Below are 22,431 nucleotides of genomic sequence, written 5' to 3'. Positions count from 1 at the left end.
AATCAATTTTTTTTGGATTTGCAAAAATAACCAACGAATTCGCAACACGAACTCCAATTTCGTAACACAGTTTCCAAATTCGCAACATGAATTTCCCAAATTCGCAACTCAGTTTTCAAATTCGCAACTCGGTTTTCAAATTCGCAACTCGAATTCGGATTTTGCAACTCAATTACTTATATAGGTAAAAACGGTCGAAAAAAATCCGCAACTCGGATTCGTCAATTTCGCGACTCAATTACCGATACAGGGAAACACGGTATAAAAAATCCGCAACTCGAATTCGTCAATTTCGCAACTCGAACGCCAATTTTGCAACTTGAACGCCAATTTTGCAACTTGATTTCGCAACCCAATTTTGCAACCGTGTTTACCTATATCGGTAATTGAGTTGCGAAATTGACGAATTCGAGTTGTGGATTTTTTCTACCGTGTTTACCTATATCGATTATTAAGTTGCGAAATATGAATTCGAATTACGAATTTGGGAATTCGTGTTACGAATTCCGAATTCGAATTCCAAATTTGAGTAGAGAATTTGGAAAATGTGTTGCGAAATTGGAGTTCGTGTTACGAATTCGTTGGTTATTTTTGCAAATAAAAAAATTAATTAAAATCGTATATTATAAGAAATTTTTGGTCACTGAAATTATTTTCTATTATAATTATCAATTCTGAGCTTGTAATTATAAAGGTATCCTTAAAGAAATAGTTAACTCGGGCAAATCTGTATATGTTCGATTGTTTATATTATTTTTTAATATTTTTAAAAACTACATTATTATTATTATTATTTTATTTACTAATAAATAGTTATGTTTTCCTTCATTCAGATTTTAAATATAAATATTCAATATATTTTTACTGTTTATATTATAATATTAAATATTGTTGTAGGTTTAGTTTTATTTTGATATAAATTTACAAAAAAAAAAAAAAATTAGGCAACTGCCGACCAGCCCATTTCAATGCACAGACGGCTATGGGTTCTGAAAGGACTGCATATATATGATGGGCCCCACCTCATTAGCCATCACTTTTAATGGTCTTTGTGGAGTCTAATGGGACAAAGATTATTTATTTTATTTTTAATTTAAAGTCGATTCTTTAATTTTTAATATTGTTTTTTTTTGTAATAAAATATTATTAAGTATTACATTAATTTTTCATCACGCCTTACAAAAATCATGTCAACGTAAGTGATACCGTAAGTTATTAATAAAACGTTACATATTAAATTAACTGAATTTTAATTTAACTGAAATAATTATTATTGCAACAACATAAAGCTTATAAGTTTGAAGATGATGAATTATAATTTAAAAAAATGTGTGACGCATGTTTTATATTAAATTTAGTACATTGGATCCCAATATTCAAACACCTTTAGATTCTAACGATTTAAAGTCATAATAAGATCAATAGTAAAATAATGAATGGATGACACATAACAAAAAGGAATAAGTGACTCAAGACTCAAGATTTCTTTTCTTAAAAGTCATCATGAAGGAGTTGAACGCATGCATTACCCGAACCTCAACAATAATATTTTAGGTCGGATCATAGATTTTTCATCCTAAATCTGAATGCGACCTAATTTTATCTTATACTTCACACTTGAATTAAACTCGATTTTTTTAAATGATTTTATCGGATTAAAACTCGTCAAATTATAGTTAAATTATCATCCCTAATCATTGGTGCTATGTCCTTATTCATAGTAAATCTTCATTTTTTTTCTCTCTCTCTCAACTTATTTCGCATCGAATTAATAATACCACAAACTTTACGAGTCGAGACAAATAAAATTTATGATAAAATTTTCAACAAATAATAATAATCTTTCGATTATCAAACTCTAAATAAGATAATCAAGTAATGCTTAAAACATCAGTTGTTTTGACCCAAAGTTCATCTTCATCCCAAGAATCAATCAACCAATCTAAAAACATTGCTTGCATGTATATTGTTTGTATAAAACTTTATAGAATGTAGCTGGGATGATACCAAAACTTTTGTAGGTTGATAGCATTGGTTAAATACATTTAAGTATAATTTTGTCCGATTCATAAATATCAATCAAGATTCAAACTGCGATATTAACATTTCATCTTTTAAATAGGGATAGATCGAGAGGGAGTGAGTGAAGTCGGTCCTCATTCTTATATTTCAGATTCCTATTTTAAAATACGATTCAAATTCGATTAAATCCAAGTAGTAAACATGCATTGTTATTGAGATGTGTGCTTTGTAACCCTATTTGCCCTTAGTGTTGTGTGGAATGGAGGTTGGACCCCCACCATAAGCACTCTCCCATGTCTCATTGCATCTGGTTTGGGTCATTAAAAAAAGAAGAGAAAGAAGAAAAGAAAATACTTTGGGGAACTCCCCCACTTCCTCTATTTATACCTCTTTTTTGTCCACAAGCTTGCAAACCCTATATACCCTTCACTTGGCAGACTATGTGTTTGGTGACATAAACAAATTCCAATTTCAAAAAACAACAAAAATTGCCCATCTATCTTCACTGTCCCTTTAAAATATATTTTACATTTTCTTTCATGTCTAAATTGGAATTTTCCACATATATGTCACAACAAAACAAGCCCATACCTCAAACTTAAAAGAATATTTCCTCCTATTTAACTTTAAAAAATATATTTTTAGCACCAATACTAACCACTTGAATATTAAATTAAACATTTAATTTAATATATATATATATATATATATATATATATTCACCATATCTTTCAAAATAATATCGAACTCGTATGCCAAGTGACATACTCTTATATTATACCATGCGATACACTATAAGAGTGCCATAAATAATTATGGGTAAACTACATTTTTAGTATCTAAATTATCATTTTTTGTTCTGTTTTAATACTCAAATTTTATTTTTCTTAAATCATATCTAATGTTCAGTTTATGTTCTATTTTTATACGTCATTATTAAAATTAACGGTGATGTTAACGTGTTACCATAAAATAATATCACATCATCATTGGAGAAAAATAAAAAATGTCACGTCAGCGGTTATGTTAATTTTTTAACGATAAGGTACAAAATTGAAACCTAAGCCAAACATTAGATAAGGTTTTGAAAAAAAATAAAGTTTGAGTTCTAAAACAGAACAAATGTAATTGTTTTGATACTAAATATGGAATTTATCCGATAATTAATTCAAAAAGAGCAAAACAATCTTGAAAATGGGTCAACAAAACAATGATATTTCAATGCAGTTGCAGCTCAGCAATAATGGGGTGGGAAACATACAAAATATAATGAGTGAAATGAGTAGGCTTTGCCTTCGCATCAAAATGAAAAATTGAATAAAAAACCTTAGGTTAAATTATGCTAACAGTCTTTAAACTATGTTGTGAGTTATAGATTAGTCATTATATTCTAACTTGATCAATTTTAAAATTTCAATTATGTATGAAATAATATAAAAATGACTAAATTACAACGACAAACAATATCAAATTGGCATATTGTGAACTAAATTTAGAACTTATACATGATATTCAAATTAATAACATAATTTAACTTAACTATTTTAACAATCAGTGTTCGAGTTAGGATCGAGATTTCAAAATTAAGTATAAAGATTAAAGCTATAATTTATATATAGTACAAGGACTAATAGTGTAATTTTACCAAAAACTTATTATTGACATGTAAGTCATTGAAGCTAGCTGGATGGGACCTAGAAATCTCATTTGAAGTCCATAACGTCATGATACACAATCGCTACACCACTCCACCGCTATGATGGTGCTGGTCTGTCCTCTAAACTCTCAGTTTCAGACTCAGAGTCCAAGGTTCCATCATAAGGTATAATGCTCTGTACATCCCCCTGGTATCCCCCCATCACCACCGTTGATCTCTGGGACCCCAACCAATATCAACATGAACTAAAATCATGACACTAATTATCATGAATAACGACGAGTGAACGATATTAGACTAAATCGAAACTCAAATCATAAACTTTAATAAATGTATAACAATGGAAGGATTATAATAGTAAGTGCATAATTTTTTTTTACTCAATAATGAAAATGGTAAAATTTTGAGGATTAGAAGAGAGAGAGAGATAAGCAGCATGCAAAGCATTACATAGGGGCTAGAGAGAGAGGAGAGAGAGACTGCAAGTTGGAATTCTTCTTCTCTGGATGTTTGCCTTCTCAGTTATTTGGATTATTTACAATTGCTGCTAGTTTCCACAACATGTTTAAAATTTAAAATTTTGTATTTTAAAATAATTTTTTTGTTATTTTTATTTCTTCATCCATCCACCATCACTTCCCCCACTTTCTCAGTGTATATAATATTATATACTCAATATATGTGCTTTTTAAAGACAAGGTTGTTTCTTTACTTTTATTTTCATCGTTTCTTTAAGCCAAAATGAGGCGTTTGTACGTCCCCGAGGCTGCTGCCCCAGCAGCTCAGAACCGAGAACAAAGGCAAACACACACAACAGAGAGATAAAAGCTTAAACTAAGTGCTAATGCTAATCCAAGGCCAAACCCCCCATAGCCACTTTCTTTAAAAGCAAAGGAGAGGAGAGGCCCACAAAGGCTTTTACACGTGATAAAGAAAACACCAAAGCTCTTTGCATGCGTGTATAAAGTTTCATCATCATCACCATCATCTCTCTCTCACTTTCTCTCCTTTGAATCGTCTTCAAAAACCCATCTTTTTGATCTCACACTTTGGTCTTTCTCCTTTTGTTTCTCTGTTCCTTCTCCTCCTTTGGCCTTTGGCTTCAACACATCTTATCTCTTGTTGTTGTTCTTCTTCAAAGCTCACTGCTTTTCTATTACCCCCCCCCCCAGTTGGTGACTGGTGAGTTATTTGTATATGTGCTGTAACATCTTATGGTGGTAATTTAATGGGGCTTCATATTTTTTCCCTTCTAAGCATTAAATACTTTGAGTTTTTATTTTCCATTTTTTTGGGATTTGATTTCATTGCCCTTTTTTCAATGTTTATTCCTTCTCTTTGTATACATGCTCTTGGTTTTTTGTTTTCTTCTAGACTGTTTTTATTCTTTCTATATACCAAGTCTCATGCTTTCAAAAGTCTGTTCTTTACACAAATATAAATAAGATGAACCAACTTTCTTTAATACTGTTGCTATGTTTATCTGCTTGGGCTTATATTCATTTCTGGACTGATTTTTCCTTTTTTTTCCTTTTAAAGTTTCAGTTTTTGGTAGAGACAGACAAACTTAGGGGAATGGTTTATGTCTACTGGGTTTATCAGTTTTTGGGTTTTTTTGAAGTTATTATTACATGATTTGCTTCATGTTTTCCATCTCATTATGTTATGGACATTGGTTTCATATTGGTTTTGGAGATGATGTTCAATTTAGTCTTTTGAGGTCTTTTTGAGCAATATTTTATTTCAAAACTAATTATGTGTTGATATATGGAATTGATTTTCCCTACGTTCTTGTGCATCAGCTTCAGTGGGGTATAAACAAAGCTAACCGGTATGCCTATAAGGCAAATGAAAGAGAGCTCTGAGCAACATCTTGTGATAAAGAATCACTTGCAAAACACCATGAACTCAGTCCAAAGAGCACCAAAAACTGCACAAAATGGCAAAGGTCCACCACCATCTCATGAATCCCACAACACAAAACAACCCCATAACCAAGCCTCACCTCCTTTATCAAAGAATAGAGGAAGAAGACGAGGAAGAGGTGGTAAAAAATCTGATCAACTAGATGTATGTATGAGACCAAGCTCAAGGCCTTGTACTGTAGCACATAAACCAGCGAATCAAGCTTCAAATGGGTCTATTCAGAATGGTCATGACTCAAGTGGAATGGAAATGGGGTTCCCTACTTCAAGCAAGTCTTTGAATTTTGCACCTAGGCCTGGTTATGGTCAAGTTGGGACAAAGTGTATTGTGAAGGCTAACCATTTCTTTGCAGAGTTACCAGACAAGGACTTGAACCAGTATGATGTAAGCTCTCTTGTTTGTTTCTTCTTTTCTTATATTGGATTTCTTACATAAAAAATGCTTCATAGTATTACTGCTTCAAAACAAAGCTCCATGTGCGAGTGTAAACTTTTTTTCTCTCATGGCAATATTTGGGGGTGGGCCCTTAATCTGATGGCATTCATCATGTGTACGCTGCTATGTCTTTTCCATATTTTCTAATACATTGAAGATGAAATTGAAAAAGATGGTTCTTTTTCTCTCACAATGGCCTTTACTTTTAATGGCATTTATGGTGTTTAAATTTTGTTCTTATTGTTGTTTTCCTTTTGGCAATCTGTATTCTGCTTCTTCTTTTTTGCAGGTCACAATAACTCCTGAAGTGGCATCCAGAATGGTTAACCGAGCTATTATCGCGGAACTTGTGAGACTCTACAAAGAATCCGACTTAGGAATGAGACTGCCGGCTTACGACGGTAGAAAGAGTCTGTACACGGCCGGTGAACTTCCTTTTGCATGGAAGGAGTTCACCATCAAGCTTGTCAGTAAGGAGGATGGCATCAATGGCCCCAAGTGAGTATGAATTTTTTTACACACACACATATATATTTGATTTACTTAAGTTGTATAAGATATGTAGTACTTTCGAATTCATCTTGAAAGACATATATATAATTTTACAGAAGAGAAAGAGAATACAAAGTGGTACTAAAGTTTGTTGCCCGAGCAAACATGCATCATTTAGGCCAATTTCTAGCTGGTAAGCGTGCTGATGCTCCACAAGAAGCGTTGCAAATTCTTGACATTGTGTTACGAGAGTTATCTTCAAAGAGGTACGAGTTCGAGTGTTAATGATTATAGAAAAACAATTCTGCTTATCAATATTGTTGTTTTATTCGTCTCACTATGTCTGATGCTGTGAAGGTACTGTCCTATTGGGAGATCCTTCTTTTCGCCCGATATTAGAGCACCACAAAGGCTTGGTGATGGTTTGGAGTCCTGGTGTGGTTTTTACCAGAGTATTAGGCCTACTCAGATGGGCTTGTCTTTGAATATCGGTATATGAATTATGATAAAATCTACAATAGTTCTCAGCCTTCACTTTGATTGAAGGTTCTCATTTCTGTTTTTAACCTTTCGTAATAGATATGGCTTCGGCTGCATTCATTGAGCCGCTCCCTGTAATAGAGTTTGTTGCTCAGCTTCTAGGCAAGGATGTACTATCTAGGCCATTGTCCGATTCTGATCGTGTGAAGGTATCTTCTTCATTTTATGGTTGCTGCAGCATGGTTTCATTCTTGGAATCTGATTTAATCATAATTAACTTCGAAACAACTGGCAGATTAAAAAGGCACTCAGAGGAGTTAAAGTTGAAGTGACACATAGAGGGAATGTACGAAGAAAATACCGTGTTTCAGGATTGACTTCTCAGCCCACTAGAGAACTAGCGTAAGCTTCGGCTCTTAGTTTTCTGATTTCTGCCTTTTCTTATCTAACAATTGTTTCATTGATAAAGAATCATGGATGTTAAGGCGTTTAGGAGAGCAGGAATTAGTGTTTTTATACTGTTGTTATTACTTATGATGCTTTGTTCAGGTTTCCCGTTGATGACACAACCATGAAGTCCGTTGTTGACTACTTCCAAGAGATGTATAGCTTCACAATTCAACATGCACATCTACCTTGCCTTCAAGTGGGAAACCAGAAGAAGGCAAATTATTTACCTATGGAGGTTTGAAGATGTCGCTGAAAGTTTTATCTATTTCTCAGTAATTTACTTTTTTTTTACAAACTCTGATGAGAAATCTCAACCTTTTGACTTGATAGGCATGCAAAATTGTTGAGGGACAGAGATATACGAAACGATTGAATGAGAGGCAAATTACTGCCCTCTTGAAAGTCACATGCCAAAGACCACGAGATAGGGAAAACGATATTTTGCAGGTACATTTTATGTAGTAATCTTGTACGCATATCAATTACCAATCTTCATTTTCTTCTAAGGAGGTTAATGAATGAAAAGTGCTCTAGAGAAACTCGTATTTCCGCTTCAGAAAGTAATTTCCGCTTCAGAAAGTAATGCAAGGATGAAATGAAAGCCATGACCATACATTAATTTGTAGATTTGAAAACACTACTATATGAAATAGAATTATTCATTTCTCTGTGTTGAGATCCTGTTCGAGTTATTATTCGGTTTATCTATAATGACAAGTTGTCTTTGTTGCCTGCTTATTGAACACATGCAGACAGTTCAACATAATGCTTATGATCAAGATCCTTATGCAAAGGAGTTTGGGATCAAAATTAGTGAAAAACTCGCTTCGGTTGAGGCTCGTATCCTTCCCGCCCCTTGGGTAATATATCTAACAATTTCTGCATAATCTGAAAAAAGAAGGAAGAGTGTTAAATAGACCATCTCATTGGCTCCTTGCAGCTGAAATATCATGAAACTGGAAAAGAAAAAGATTGCTTGCCTCAAGTGGGGCAGTGGAATATGATGAACAAGGTAATATTCTTTTCTTAAAAAAGGATCTTCTAATTGCTCTATTAAGATAGATCTTTTCTTATTCTTGCTTGGATTGCTAATATGTTAGCTTCTTGTTTTTATGTGATCTAGAAAATGATCAATGGAATGACTGTAAGCCGATGGGCGTGTATTAACTTCTCACGGAGTGTGCAAGAGAGTGTTGCTCGTGGTTTTTGCAATGAACTTGCTCAAATGTGCCAAGTTTCTGGCATGGTAGTTTTCTGTCTTATTATCTTCTACACTTAAGATTCGCGTTCTAGTTTCTTTTCCATACATCTTTTATATTTCATAATGGAGTGTAACTTTATCCGCCATATCTGTTTCATAGGAATTCAATCCCGAGCCTGTTATTCCGATCTACAGCGCCAGGCCTGAGCAAGTGGAAAAAGCTTTGAAGCATGTCTATCATGCATCCATGAATAGAACTAAGGGAAAAGAACTAGAGCTTCTATTAGCTATACTGCCTGACAACAACGGCTCCCTTTATGGTATGTCATATCATGATCATTTTCTGTTCGAATTCTAAGATGCATACATTATCGGTGGCTTCTTAAACCGTCCCCCTTAAATGATCTCGAGATGGTAGTAGTGTACTGAATCATGACATCATTCTACTTTTTCAGGTGATCTCAAGCGAATTTGTGAAACTGATCTAGGACTAATATCACAATGCTGTCTGACAAAGCATGTCTTCAAGATCAGTAAACAATATCTAGCTAATGTGTCCCTTAAGATCAATGTTAAGGTTAAACAATTTCTCCCGGTTATACACTACATTAATTTAATTTGTTCCCCTAAATGATTTCATTTGAACTTTATACTAATATTACGATCACAATATGTGCTTTCTGAATCATTTTTTCACACTACATATATTCAATATCGCCTAGTAAATGACTGGCTCGTCATTGTTACAGATGGGTGGCAGAAACACGGTACTCTTGGATGCTATCAGCTGCAGAATACCATTAGTTAGTGATATACCAACCATAATATTTGGAGCCGATGTGACTCACCCTGAAAATGGAGAAGACTCGAGCCCCTCTATAGCAGCAGTATAATTCTTTTTCTCCTCGAACACGTATCTATCCTGGTGCTAATATTTACTATTTCTGAAATATATTGGTTCTTTAGGTAGTAGCTTCACAAGACTGGCCGGAAGTGACAAAATATGCCGGACTAGTTTGTGCTCAAGCTCATAGACAGGAACTCATACAGGACTTATACAAAACGTGGCAGGACCCTGTACGTGGCACTGTCAGTGGCGGCATGATCAGGTATGCTGATGTTGATTCCGTTGCACATGTACCTTTAGCCTCGAAGTTGCACGCATTTTCTAATTTTGGTTTTCTCGTGTAGGGATCTTCTCATATCTTTTAGGAAGGCAACCGGACAGAAACCACTGAGGATAATATTTTATAGGTTTGTGATGTAAAATATATTGGCAAATATTTATAACACGCCACTCATTCGACATTCAATCATGAGTTGCATCCGCTGCTCATGCATATGCATAAGTTGTAGGCCTTTCTCTTATACTAATTGGCTAATTATTTGAGCAGGGATGGTGTGAGCGAAGGACAATTTTATCAAGTTCTACTCTACGAGTTGGATGCTATCCGGAAGGTGCTGCATCGACATATTTTCTTTTAAGATCAGATTCAGTATATACAAATTTGGAACGTTTATGATTCTGATAATGAATTTATTGTAGGCCTGTGCTTCTCTAGAACCGAACTATCAACCACTGGTGACTTTCATCGTTGTACAAAAACGACACCACACTCGATTGTTTGCTAATAATCACAGGGACAGAAGTAGCACTGACAAGAGTGGAAACATTTTGCCTGGTAAAAGATTAGTTCTTGCACAATAAGATAATTGGGATACTCCGACTTTGGACGGACTGAACATCATTAATCATTCTAGCGATTGTGCATTTTGTATATTTTTTTCAGGCACCGTTGTTGATTCGAAAATCTGTCATCCAAAAGAATTCGACTTTTATCTTTGCAGCCATGCTGGTATTCAGGTCAAACATTATCCTATAAACTTTTTTTGATTTCTTAAGACTTTACTAGCACCAATGTTACTTTGCCATAAACTATCATCTCATTCCTCGTGTTAGCGTCGTTCGTAGCGTAAGTGTTCTACATTAACCTTTGGCAGGGAACAAGTCGTCCAGCACACTACCATGTTCTTTGGGACGAAAACAATTTTACCCCAGATGGAATTCAGTCTTTAACAAACAATCTCTGCTACACGTATGCAAGGTGCACACGCTCGGTCTCCGTCGGTGAGTTTTTCGTGTGTTATTAGCATACTTTTGGGACCAAACTTTTGTCATTCATTTGGACAATAATGGGGACGTTATAGCCAGTCGTTTGATTAGCTGGTTTGCGATTTCGTTTGCAGTTCCTCCTGCATATTATGCACATTTAGCTGCATTCCGAGCACGATTCTACATGGAACCAGAGATGCAAGACAATAGCTCAACGGGCGGTGGTACGAAGGTGGCAGGAGAATCCGGGGTGCGGCCGTTGCCGGCCTTGAAGGAGAACGTGAAGAGAGTAATGTTCTACTGTTAGAATGACAGTCAGCAATGGAAAGTGAGGTGGGAGATGCAGCAATCATGAACAGCTTTTCTTGTCAAAATTTTCCTGTGTACAGTTAACGGTTCGTGAATGGTTTAGGTCACCGGGGATTAGAAAGTTGGTCCGGTCCGTTAACCTTTAGTTCGGTTTTCCTAGATAAAGAGAAAGTAGAGAAAGGGATAATGGCACCGTTTCCCCCCTGTACTTTAATCAAACTTTCATTATCATCTTTCAACTTTAAAAATGTTCAATATGTTCCCTGTATTCTATTTTCGTCTTCTACTTTGCCCTTCAATTTAACGTCAATAAAATATTCATTAAAGAAATATATTCATGACAATGTCTTAGACATATGTTAATATATTCAACTATATTGAATCGGATTTGATGGATCGATGGAACTGAACCAAAAGCTTGACTAGTGCAATAGAACTCATGTAGAATAAGCCTTTGTAAACCGGTAAAAGTGAGGATCGAAACATAGATCGGTTAAAAATGGTTGAACCGGTTTTTTTTTTAATAATACATATATACCAAATCTTGGTTGAATAGGTTGTTAAATAGACAACCGTTAGTCTAATCGATTTAAACGTCAATCTTATTTTTTTTATAACATAATGAATTGTCCTTAAATTACAATAAAATCATATTTCTATACCTGAAAGATATGAAAGGATGTTCAAATAGACATGAAATACGCATATAGTGAAAATAAATAAATATATGAATCAATTTATCTCAGTAGTTAAAGGAGTAATTATTGTTCTTAGAGGACGTGAGTTCGAGCACGTGAAAATGATTAAACATTTATTCTTAAATAATTAAAAATATTTAGAATATATATTATTTTATAATTATCTTAGCTCAATAAATAAATAAAGATTGGGCCAAGCTTGATAATGTCCAGCAATGGTTCACCTGTATTCGGCTTCCTTCCCTGGGTCATAATTGCAATTATTGAAGTTTTCTGGTGAGATCTCATCTATTAATTTCTACATATTGTGTAATTTATCTATTTTTTTCGTAAATAATCCAAGTAATATTTATAAATAATAAATATTTTATATAAAAAATAAAAGTATTCACATTATAGATCTAATTAAGATCTGGTTTCAATTTTTTTCTTAAGTTTATGTTCATGTTCGACACGTCTTAATTATATTTTTTATTTTGAAGTAATGAATTAAAAATATAAACTTATATAAAATATTTATATAATTTTATAATAATATGAAGTGATTACTACTTAGTAGATAGTATGTGTTCAATTTTTTATATGCAGATACAACTGTTCAAATTCATATTTTTAAAAATAACAATATTTATATTATTAAGGTAGTTCAATAATCCAAAAAAAAGCTTTCTTTAGCTGCAATAATAATAATAATAATAAACAGGGATCATTCAATGGATATATTTTAATCCTACTAACTTCATTTTTTAAATTTAAAAATTATGGGCATTAACCAAACGATCTCAGTGTTAAAAAAATTGTTGTTATTCCTTGAATACTGGATTCGAACATCATGAATGCCAAGCGTATAAATTTCTAATGTCAAATGATTGAAAGTTATCTTTGAACAGATAATACCTTGTATTTATCTCAGATTAATAAGAAAAATTAAAAATCATAGACAAATCTTTATTAGTTTAAATATTTGTCAAAAAATATAATCTCTCAAATTTTAAAATTAAATATTTATCAAATCATTATTAACTAAATTTAGATAGTAATCTTTAATTATAATTTCGTTTCAACTATATTTTCAACACTAATTTGATGGTATATTTAGGCTTGTAAACGAACTCATCTATGAATCATTTGTGAATTGTTCGGCAGAAAGTTTTTTATGTTTATTTATTTATTAAAAAAACATGAACAATATTTTATATTTGTTTAATTAAATGCACGAACACGAACAAAAGACTCGTTCGTTCATTTATGTTCATGAACATTCGGTGATTTATATGTTTATGTTCATTTATATTCAGTCCAATCTCCAAGTCATTTAAAATATTAAGACCTAATAAATTTTAATCTAAACCTCATTAATATTTTGAAAGCAAAATAAAAAAAATACACAAATCAATTAAAGAAAATATAAATCTTAAAATTATTTCGAAAGAATTTTTTTTCATAAATACAAACTCAATTAATTTTATTTTCATTCATTTACGCTCATTCGTTTATGTTCGTTCGTTAAAAACACGAACAAAAAAATTTATTTGTTCAGTTAAAGTTAAACAAATAAACAAACATAAACATATATTTATCTTTGTTTATGTTCGTTCGATTTATTTACATGATTAGGTGTGTATTGTTGAGATAAAAACTGAAGTACTTCAATAACAGAACCTTTGGCTTTTCTTTTATTTTTGTCTGACCTCAAGAAATGTCAAGATGCCATAACATTTCATGTCTGAGGTCACCTATGTACCCCAAACGTGGGTAGAGAACAGACAGAGAGGAGAGAGAGAAATTTCAGATGCCCTTAATAATTATCTGACATTTCATGGGATGGCATATAATCATATATACACACATGATATCAGAATAATCACAAATTCACATAAGATATACACATACATGTACAAAGTAATTATGCACCATGTTAGGGAGCACTTTCCTTAACATTGTGCATTTTTAAAATTTTAAGAGATAAAATGAAATTATTATTAAAAATATAAAAAATTTAAAATATATGATAATTTAAAATTTTTATAGAGTAAATATTTTTTCGTATCTCACCCGGTCCATGTATTATCAATCCACGAGTTGCACACCCACTGGTATCATCTCTTGCTTTCCCTCCTGAGATTACCAACACACCCTTATTGGTGGAAAAAAAGTACGAAAATCAAAGGTAAATCCTAGTGGTAATACGATACTTTAAACATGATTATACCATAAAAATAAACACTAGCATGACATGACACGAAATACGAATACCAGATTAATTACATGTAGGGAGAGAAAAACCATCCTGGTGTAGAAAACTAACCTAGCTAGCTAGTCAGCTAGGGGCTGCAACAGCTTTGGGGGCCACTCTAGACAAAACGGGCAGCTAGCTCGCCCCTTTTCTTCTATCGATATTTCCCTATCAGAGAATGAAGTTGAACCATCTTTCAAGAATATGACAGTGATTAAATGATTCAAAATTAAAGATCCAGCTTTAAATGGAACGTAAACAATGAACCCTCACATGGTTTTTCTTCATGCATGATAGCTGACACATGAAAAATAGAACCTCTCTGGGAAAAGAGTTCAAAACCGATAACATTTGTGGGTATTTTGATGCTTATGGAAACACGAGAGCTACATGGAATCTTGTCTACATTAAAAAGAATAACCAAATTCTAACAAGTAGATGAAAAGAAAGCAACATCCAAGAGAGAGAGAGAGAGAGAGAGAGAGAGAGAGAGAGAGCTCTAAAATTGTACTCCTGCAGTAAGAGGTATACATACACTGATATCAAGAAGTAAAAGGTATACACATTACACACACTCATGCGTGAAGCAGATTTAACTAAGTTGTAAAAAAGAAAATATGCAGTGGAAATGGAATACTAGGTTGATTTCACGAGTTTTTAAGTTAAAATTCTTCACTTAACTTGTTGTTATAGTAAGATTTTCTATATCTCAAAGACAGTTGCTTCCAATATGGCAAAAGTTCAGCAAACACAAGAATTTACGAACATGCTGATCTTAAATATATATGAATATGTTATACACATACATACACACACATATACCGCTGTAGCTGGCTAGAACTTGATTAAAATGGGATTTCTTTCAATTTTACAGCAGATTTGACAAATCAGATAGATAAAATAGCACAACTAATTTTAATGTCATTATTTTGAGACTGGCATTGATGATGGATAACAAAGAATAACAACTGATACCCAAAATAATGACATTAAAATTAATTGTGTTGTAGCTGCTATTTTACTCTCTGATTTGGCAAATCTGCTGTAAATTTGAAAGAAACTCCACTTCCAGAAACAAGCCCTAACCAGCTACACTAATACAGTAGAGTGCAATTCAAAAATTATTAGTAGAAGACTGAAGGGAGGAAAAAGAAGAGAATCCCAAGAACAAGCAGATCTTAAAACAAATTTGGGGACTTGAAAAATTGAGCAACAAACAGCTATGAAATAATCCAGATATTTATGTCAGAATATATTATAAGCAGAAAACCGTATAGAATATTTACAGATTATACCTGGGAGGCCCAATCACCAAATCAGTACTAAAGAGATCTTGAAATCATCGAAACTGCAGCATTTTCCTGTGGAAAAGTTTCAAAAAAACCTCTGCAAAAAATGAAAAATCTATAGCAAAATTAGATAAGCTTAGATTTTCGACATGAAAAGCTTTTCTAGGGATTGAAAGAAAACAAGAAGGGTGGGGTAAAAAAGAGAAAGGATATGGAATTAGGGTTTCGTCTTGAGAGAAATTAGGGTTTTTTTTCTTTGATTTGTGCAAGCAGCAACAGGTGAAACTGCCACATGATCTGAGTTTTCCTTTATAAAGCAGAGGGAAATTAAGATCATGCTGGCAGCTTCATCTGATAGTGGAGCACCATAAGAGAATACGTAAGCTCTCCCCCTCAAGCTTCAACAAAGCGCCCGGACAAACCAAGTAAAACGGAAAGGGAGAGGAGGGCACAACATCATGAAACTATAACTGTACTCCAAAGAAGAGCATATATATATATATACTTATAGCAATAGCTGTAGAAGTGCTAGAGCTAGAGACTCCAAGTGGAGAAGAAAGGATAAAGAGGTGGCTTAAATAGAAGAAGGAGGAGCTTTTATTTTATTTTGATAATAAACCGAATATAAATTAAAGAAAATTAGACCGGTTCCCTTCGTTTTAACTGTTATTCTTGTTGTTACTTGTTACTATAACTTGGACGATATAAATTCTTGTAAATCTAAACATATAAATTTTAAATAAATGTAATTTAAAATATAATTTTTAAAATACTTTAAGATGATTACGAGATGTTGTTTGTTAAAAAAAATTAATTTATTAACATTGTACATACATATCTTGTTAATATAACCGCGAACGTACCACAATATAAGTGAGAGGGGTTTATAATTGTTTTAATGGTCTAATTCATTTTAAGTCAATGGTAATTTTGAAATCATTGCAATTAAGCCATTGTCCCTCTCCAGTTTTTTTGATATAATTGTTTTTAGGTCATTGTCAAATTCTAAAATTAATAGAATTAAGCCTCGATCCTAAATTTATTTGGTTCGATTATTTTTTAAAAATCTTTGAAATTTAAAATTAATAAAATTAAACTCTTAACTTCTTAATTTTTATGGTTTAATTACTTTTTATAATACTATTTACTATAAAATTAAACAACTTGTCCCTCTCATAGTTCAATTCTGAATACAACAACTCGAACTGAAACCTCTAAAAAAAGATAATACTCTTTTTTATCAATGAAATCACTTGGTGAATATATTACAATATTATTGTATTACTATATATTTGAATTATTTTCCAACATAATTGAGAGGTAGAATTAAGAAAAGACAAAATAGAAGAGGTGGGGTGGGGGAGAGTGGTCCCTCAAGTGATGCAAATTGAATATTGTCACGCCATGCAGAATTGCAGAGAGAGGTTAAATAAGTGGCTGTTTTTTGTATATATACATTTGTTGTGTGATAGAGAGAGCAATAAATAACTTTCTTTTAGGGTTTGGGGACAGTGACAGTGGGGCTGTTGGGGGGACCTAATTTTGAACCACTTTCTCTCTTTGTAGCTGTGAGAAGGAAGGATCAGCCAGATAAGAGTGTAACCGCTACTACTACTACTATCCATGGGGACCAGATAAGATTTCAATACATTTGTATCTAGGCCTGTAAATGAACTGAACGTTCAGCGAACCGTTCGTGAACCGTGCGGCGGGAAGTTCGTTTATGTGCGTTTATTTATTAAATGAACGAACATGAACAAGATTTTGTGTTCGTTTAATTAAATGAACGAACATGAACATAGGTCTCGTTCGTTCATTTACGTTCGTGAACGTTCGGTTATGTTCGTTCGGTTATGTTCGTTTATGTTTGTTCGGTTATGTTCATTTATGTTCATTCATTTATGTTTAACCCAATCTTTTTAAATCAATTTTGGTGACCAATTTGTAAGTATCTTAAAAATATTAATTAATCTGATATTCTGATGACCAACTCCATAATTAAGCCAATTTTATTTGGAGATTAAATTCAATATGTTAACCCGTGAGGCACCTCGCACCTATATTCATTTCCCCCCTTTTTTCCCCAAACTCTAGTGTTCACTGGAGAGTGTAGACGATTGCTGAAAGCTTCAAAACAAGTTATATTATAGTGCAATCTGAAGTTTTACAGGTATATTTTCATCTATTTCTCTGTTTTATTTGACTTAATAGTTGATATATAAAGTTATTGCGGGTATCTTCACATCTAAAACTCAAGAAAACATCATAATTCTTTCTAGAAATAGATAGGAAGATAAAGGTAACAATCGGAAATATATGAACATCAGCAAAGAGAAAAATATATAGAATTTGCTAGAAAACAAAACAAAAGTTTCTATGCAATTTCTAAAAAGAGTGTAATAGCGGAAGTAATGGGTTTTCTAGGAAGAACCCATTAATAAGTAGAAAATACACTTTAACAATGAACTTTTGTTTTCATAGTTCTTGTGTGACCTTTAGTTGCGGAGTAGACTTTAGGTACGTTAAAATTTTGAATGGTGGTTTAGCAATAATATCAGTTACGATATGTAGCATCGAAGGGATTTCAGATCTATGTTATTGCCTTGTAGTCCAATTTGTACCGTTCGAAATCTTCATGCTGTTAAATTTTCTACTCTGCCAACGGAAATGACCATTATTAACAAACCTCCCTAACGTCTGATATTGATGTCACAAAACTTTTAGCCGATGAATTTATTAGAATAAAGTAGTGGAAAATGATTGTTCATATATAATCATGGACCACTAAGATAAATGTTATAGCGTTAGATTAAAGTCATGTGAATCATTTAATATCTTTAAAAGATCGATCGAAATATTTGATATCTTCAAACATTTCATTACTGCTAATCAGCTCTTACGCTATTTATCACTGTAGATTTGGTTGATTTGCATTGTCGACTATCTTTCATGAAAGAACAATGGAAGGTAGGGTCTCCAACGTTTATGTTCGTGTTCATTTATGTTCGTGTTCGTTTATGTTCGTGGTCGTTTATGTTCGTTTATTTATTAAATGAACGAACATGAACAAGTTATATTCCTTAATAAACGAACATGAACAAAAAAAAATTTGTTCGTTTATGTTCGTGTTCGTTTATGTTCGTTTATTTATTAAATGAACGAACATGAACATACCTCCGTTCGTGTGCGTTCGGTTCGTTTACAGGCCTATTTGTATCCTTTTATTCAATATTGTTATTTTTCGATAGTTCGGATGATTATAAAGATAATATCTATTTAGAATATTTTATAATCCACATAAATGCAACTGTTCACACTCAATACATTAAAAGTTCTTTAACCACCAAAATCACGTGATAGATTCTTGTTCAAAATTAAATCAAAAGAAAGATCATCCATCTTTACTATAACCTAAGAAACTGTAACTGGACTTATTTGTAACCACATAATATTAAATTCTAGTTCTATTAGTATGATTATTATCGTAATATTTATGCGAAAAGTATGATAAAATATGTTTGACATTATATTCTTCTTTGATTGAATGAATTCGAGGTCTAAATAATTTATAAATATTGTCTAGAAAATCATTGAATGAGTTCAATTCGATTGAACTCAATTTTGGGTTCGAAAAGTTTAAAATTTAACTCTATCCACTCTAATATGAGTACGTGTAGTTCACAAAAATAATATATTCAAGCCCTGTAAATAGAAATTTGTACGTTTGCGGCTCATAAATTTACTTTGTGATTACGTGAAAGTGCATGTAATCAAATATCCCTACAAGCATCTTCCTTTTGATTGATGTGTTGGGTTTAATGAGTAGAAAAATAAAGCTAAGTTGGTTTGCCAAATTAATCTTGTTTAGCTGCAACAATTTGTTAGTATATAAATGAGGTTGTTGAAGAATTAAACCGAATTAAAAAGTTACTTCAATTGGTTTACTCCATGGTGTTCAACGAAACTAAATTGGGATAAATCCAAAAGACTACAACTATCATCTACTTGTGTATTTAACCCTCATGCCTTTCGGTATCAACAACCTTTATCTTTACTAGGTAAAAAAAAGAAGATAAAATATATAAATGAACACTAAAATATGTTTAAATGAATTTTTTGGTCACTTAAGTTTCATAAGTTGTAAAATGATCTTTTAACTTATTGAACCATTTTATAATAGTTTAATAAGATTTTATTATCATTTTGTAACTATATAGAAGTTTAACTATTGTTTTGTAATCTCTAAAACTTAAGTGGCCAAAATATCATTTTTAACATAATTTAATGACCATTTGTATACTTTACCCGAAAGAGAACTCTCTATTGCAACTATAGGGCAACTATAGGTGTCACACAGTCTAGTATTTTAAAAGATCAATGAGGTTCCTAAGAGTGAATTTGGAGAGAGTAAAAGTTGTCCCTCAATACGAGACAAGACAAATTTGTACGAGACAAGATAAAAACTACCGCTATGTTTGCAAGTAAAAAATAACATATTAAACAAAGAAAAACAAAATGCCTAGATCTGCAAAACAAATCATAAATTTTAAAAATAAAAATGTAAAACAGAGGTCCTTGATGACCAAATCATTTGTTAGTGTCGATCAGATCGGTATGAACAACGGGTGAGTGTGATTTCAAAGTATATATATAAAAAAAGGGTCAAATTGATAGAAGTTTAAAACATTAAAAGTCAAACTGTAATTAAAATACGACGACTCGAATAAACACATATAACAAAATGTTTGGTGGCATAACTTTCGTAAACTCATCTATGGGAATCGCCCTCTATGATCCTCTGGTTAATGAAACACAAACGAAACTAGTAATCAGCCATCAAGCAGCTCAAACTCGGTTGTATGCAACAGATTTGCTGAAGAGATGGCGGATATACATAACTTGGAGTGCACTAACTAGAGTTAGCAGAATGTACTCTCCAACTGCGTATCCTATAACTCGCTTTCTTGTGCTCTCATTCGCTGCCATCCAGATAGTATACAACTATTAGCAAGAGTTTCCCGAAACGGTATATAATACCTAAACTATACGGGAATGTGAAATTTTCTCGGTCCATCCCTGCCCGGAGTTATAACTTCGTCTGACACATATTTGGTTATGAAGTATACTCCATGTCAGACACATTCATAACTCTGAGCCCAGGAAAAGTAAAGCTATTATTATTCTGCCTAAATAACATTTAGGTAGCAAACTAAAAATCAATATATGAAGAATAATGTTTTATCGACTCAAGGAAAAAGTAGCAAAAGGAGGAAACCGTAGCAACTTACTATTACGATGCCGAGTATCGCGTGCCTTCAAGTACTTTTGTTCTGCCGTGACAGATTCCAAAGCCTCTCTCAACTCAGCAATTTTAACACTAATTGGGTTCAAATGTTCTGTAATAAAGAGAACCAAAGAAAAATTATCAAATATAAAGGAAAACAACAACAATATGCGACTTACACCTACAAACAGGAAAGAAAAATATAACAAACCATCTTTGGCAAGATTGTGCTCGTTGGGAATATGACCGATGTGAATATAGAAAGAAACAGTCTCCGGTGTAGAGTGGGGATTGTGAAAACAAAATTTGTACATTCCGTTTCGAGGAGCCTTGAATTCAAACTTGTCCCCGGATGTCCCCTTCAAACTGTGAACAGTATTACCCCCAGGAGATGTCACCTGCATTAAGCAAGGGATTAGATAGATAATAGCATTCTTCAAGGAAAATCAAAACCAATAATTATAAAAAGACTCCTTACTAGATTACTATATATAGACATGGCAATCCGTGTATGTATATGATGTGCGTGTAAGTTTCCATGTCATGATCATAATTAGGGTATAATAAGTCGTATATATCAAAATATCTATTGAATATCGACCTATCGATCTAATACCGACTTAAGCCTAAAGTTAAACAGAAACAGATCCCACAGATCAAATCAATTCAATTAAAAAATGCATGGATCTACAAAATAAACCCCTTTCCACCTCTAATACCAAACAACCATTGGCCATAGATCAAAAGTTTCCCATTTCAAAACCACCCAGAAACATTCAGGAAGAAATGGTTCCATCAAAGGATCACACATCTCTAAATATCATCAAAAACTAAATCTTTACTCAATTGAATTAAACATAAAGAATTAGAAAATATCATTAAAAATCAACCTTCGGTGAATGGAAGTCAACACCCAATCTTTAAATATTTGAGAAATAGCACATGAAGAACTGACCTATATGTAAATAAATTCAATACGCAACTACCAAATTACCCAAAATTCACCCGAAAAAATGACATTAAGCTTATAGATCGGATAATAAACTTACAGTGAAATCGATGCCAGGGTGGTCAGCTCCCCAGAAAATGTCGTGGTCAACGACAACAAAGTTGCCGGAAATCGTGTCTCCTTCGTAAATCACATATTCGTACACGCATTCGACGTCGGTTACGGTCACCGAAAGTGATGCAACGTTACACACCGAATTCAAAAGAAGCAAACCCATCAAAGCCCACGTCTTTCCCCATATCATCTCCATTTTTTAGGGTTCAGATTTGGGGATTTTTTTTCTTCTCTCGATTTGATTTTGTATCAGTAACAGTTAAATCAGTCAAAACTATGGGGGGTTTGATTTAGAGCTTCTCCGACTGCGTCAGTTTATCACTGCATTTTATTACCCGAATGACTGGTGTTTTACACGACGTCGTTTCGTATCATAATCTATTACAAGAAATCTAAATTGAAAAACTACTTTATTATCTGAATTTAAAATAACTAAATTTTAGGTAAAGTATATAAATATCCCAGTTATATGGATGAATTTTTCGACACTAAAAATTATAAAATAATTTTGATTATAAGATGTTGTTTTATTGAATATCTTACTATTAAAATTTATAAAATGATCACTTATTATTCATATATTTTAAATTTGATATTTTTTATTAATTTTATAATCATCTCACATTATTTAAATATTAAGATAAAAAATTGAAAAAAAAATTGCAAATGGGGTGGTCAATCAACGTTTAAAGTGGTCCTAAAATGGTTGGTGATTGCAGAAAATTAACTAATGCTAAGAAAATTCAAAGAAAAAGGTTGGCAAGGGAATACATCAA

At 32.8% G+C, this 22,431-nt stretch overlaps 2 protein-coding genes across 2 annotated transcripts; one reads left to right on the top strand and one right to left on the bottom strand.

The window, feature by feature from the left end:
- The first annotated feature begins 4,667 nt into the window (after positions 1–4,667).
- LOC120198729 (protein argonaute 10-like) lies at positions 4,668–11,333 on the top strand. The gene is made up of 22 exons (XM_039200012.1): positions 4,668–4,861; positions 5,482–5,989; positions 6,330–6,538; positions 6,649–6,798; positions 6,890–7,023; positions 7,112–7,221; positions 7,308–7,414; positions 7,562–7,697; positions 7,793–7,909; positions 8,215–8,322; positions 8,403–8,474; positions 8,586–8,708; positions 8,824–8,983; positions 9,119–9,240; positions 9,413–9,550; positions 9,630–9,772; positions 9,855–9,917; positions 10,058–10,121; positions 10,210–10,345; positions 10,454–10,527; positions 10,665–10,791; positions 10,911–11,333. The coding sequence occupies exons 2-22, from the start codon at positions 5,513–5,515 to the stop codon at positions 11,081–11,083; spliced, it is 2,943 nt and encodes a 980-aa protein (XP_039055943.1). The 5' UTR covers positions 4,668–4,861; positions 5,482–5,512; the 3' UTR covers positions 11,084–11,333.
- Positions 11,334–19,957: 8,624 nt separating this feature from the next.
- On the bottom strand, positions 19,958–21,944 carry LOC120198720 (transmembrane emp24 domain-containing protein p24beta3-like). Its single transcript, XM_039200004.1, has 4 exons — positions 21,642–21,944; positions 20,804–20,990; positions 20,597–20,704; positions 19,958–20,287 (listed from the first exon to the last, which is right to left on the bottom strand). Exons 1-4 carry the CDS (start codon positions 21,849–21,851, stop codon positions 20,154–20,156), a joined length of 639 nt encoding a protein of 212 aa, XP_039055935.1. The 5' UTR covers positions 21,852–21,944; the 3' UTR covers positions 19,958–20,153.
- Between the last annotated feature and the right edge of the window lie 487 nt (positions 21,945–22,431).

The sequence above is a fragment of the Hibiscus syriacus genome, unplaced genomic scaffold (assembly GCF_006381635.1).
Source record: "Hibiscus syriacus cultivar Baekdansim isolate YM2019G1 unplaced genomic scaffold, ASM638163v2 tig00004779_pilon, whole genome shotgun sequence".
Lineage (NCBI taxonomy): Eukaryota > Viridiplantae > Streptophyta > Magnoliopsida > Malvales > Malvaceae > Hibiscus > Hibiscus syriacus.
The sequence above is the reverse complement of the archived record's forward strand: the minus strand, read 5'-3'. Positions and strand labels throughout refer to the sequence as shown.

Excerpts from the sequence above, each read along its gene's own strand:
- LOC120198729 (XM_039200012.1), top strand. The coding sequence starts at position 5,513 with ATGCCTATAAGGCAAATGAAAGAGAGCTCTGAGCAACATCTTGTGATA. Across the intron at positions 7,910-8,214 it reads GGGAAAACGATATTTTGCAG|ACAGTTCAACATAATGCTTA; the intron begins GTACATTTTATG and ends GAACACATGCAG. Across the intron at positions 8,709-8,823 it reads TGTGCCAAGTTTCTGGCATG|GAATTCAATCCCGAGCCTGT; the intron begins GTAGTTTTCTGT and ends TCTGTTTCATAG.
- LOC120198720 (XM_039200004.1), bottom strand. The coding sequence starts at position 21,851 with ATGGAGATGATATGGGGAAAGACGTGGGCTTTGATGGGTTTGCTTCTT. Across the intron at positions 20,991-21,641 it reads ACCCTGGCATCGATTTCACT|GTGACATCTCCTGGGGGTAA; the intron begins GTAAGTTTATTA and ends TGCTTAATGCAG. Across the intron at positions 20,705-20,803 it reads GCACAATCTTGCCAAAGATG|AACATTTGAACCCAATTAGT; the intron begins GTTTGTTATATT and ends TCTTTATTACAG.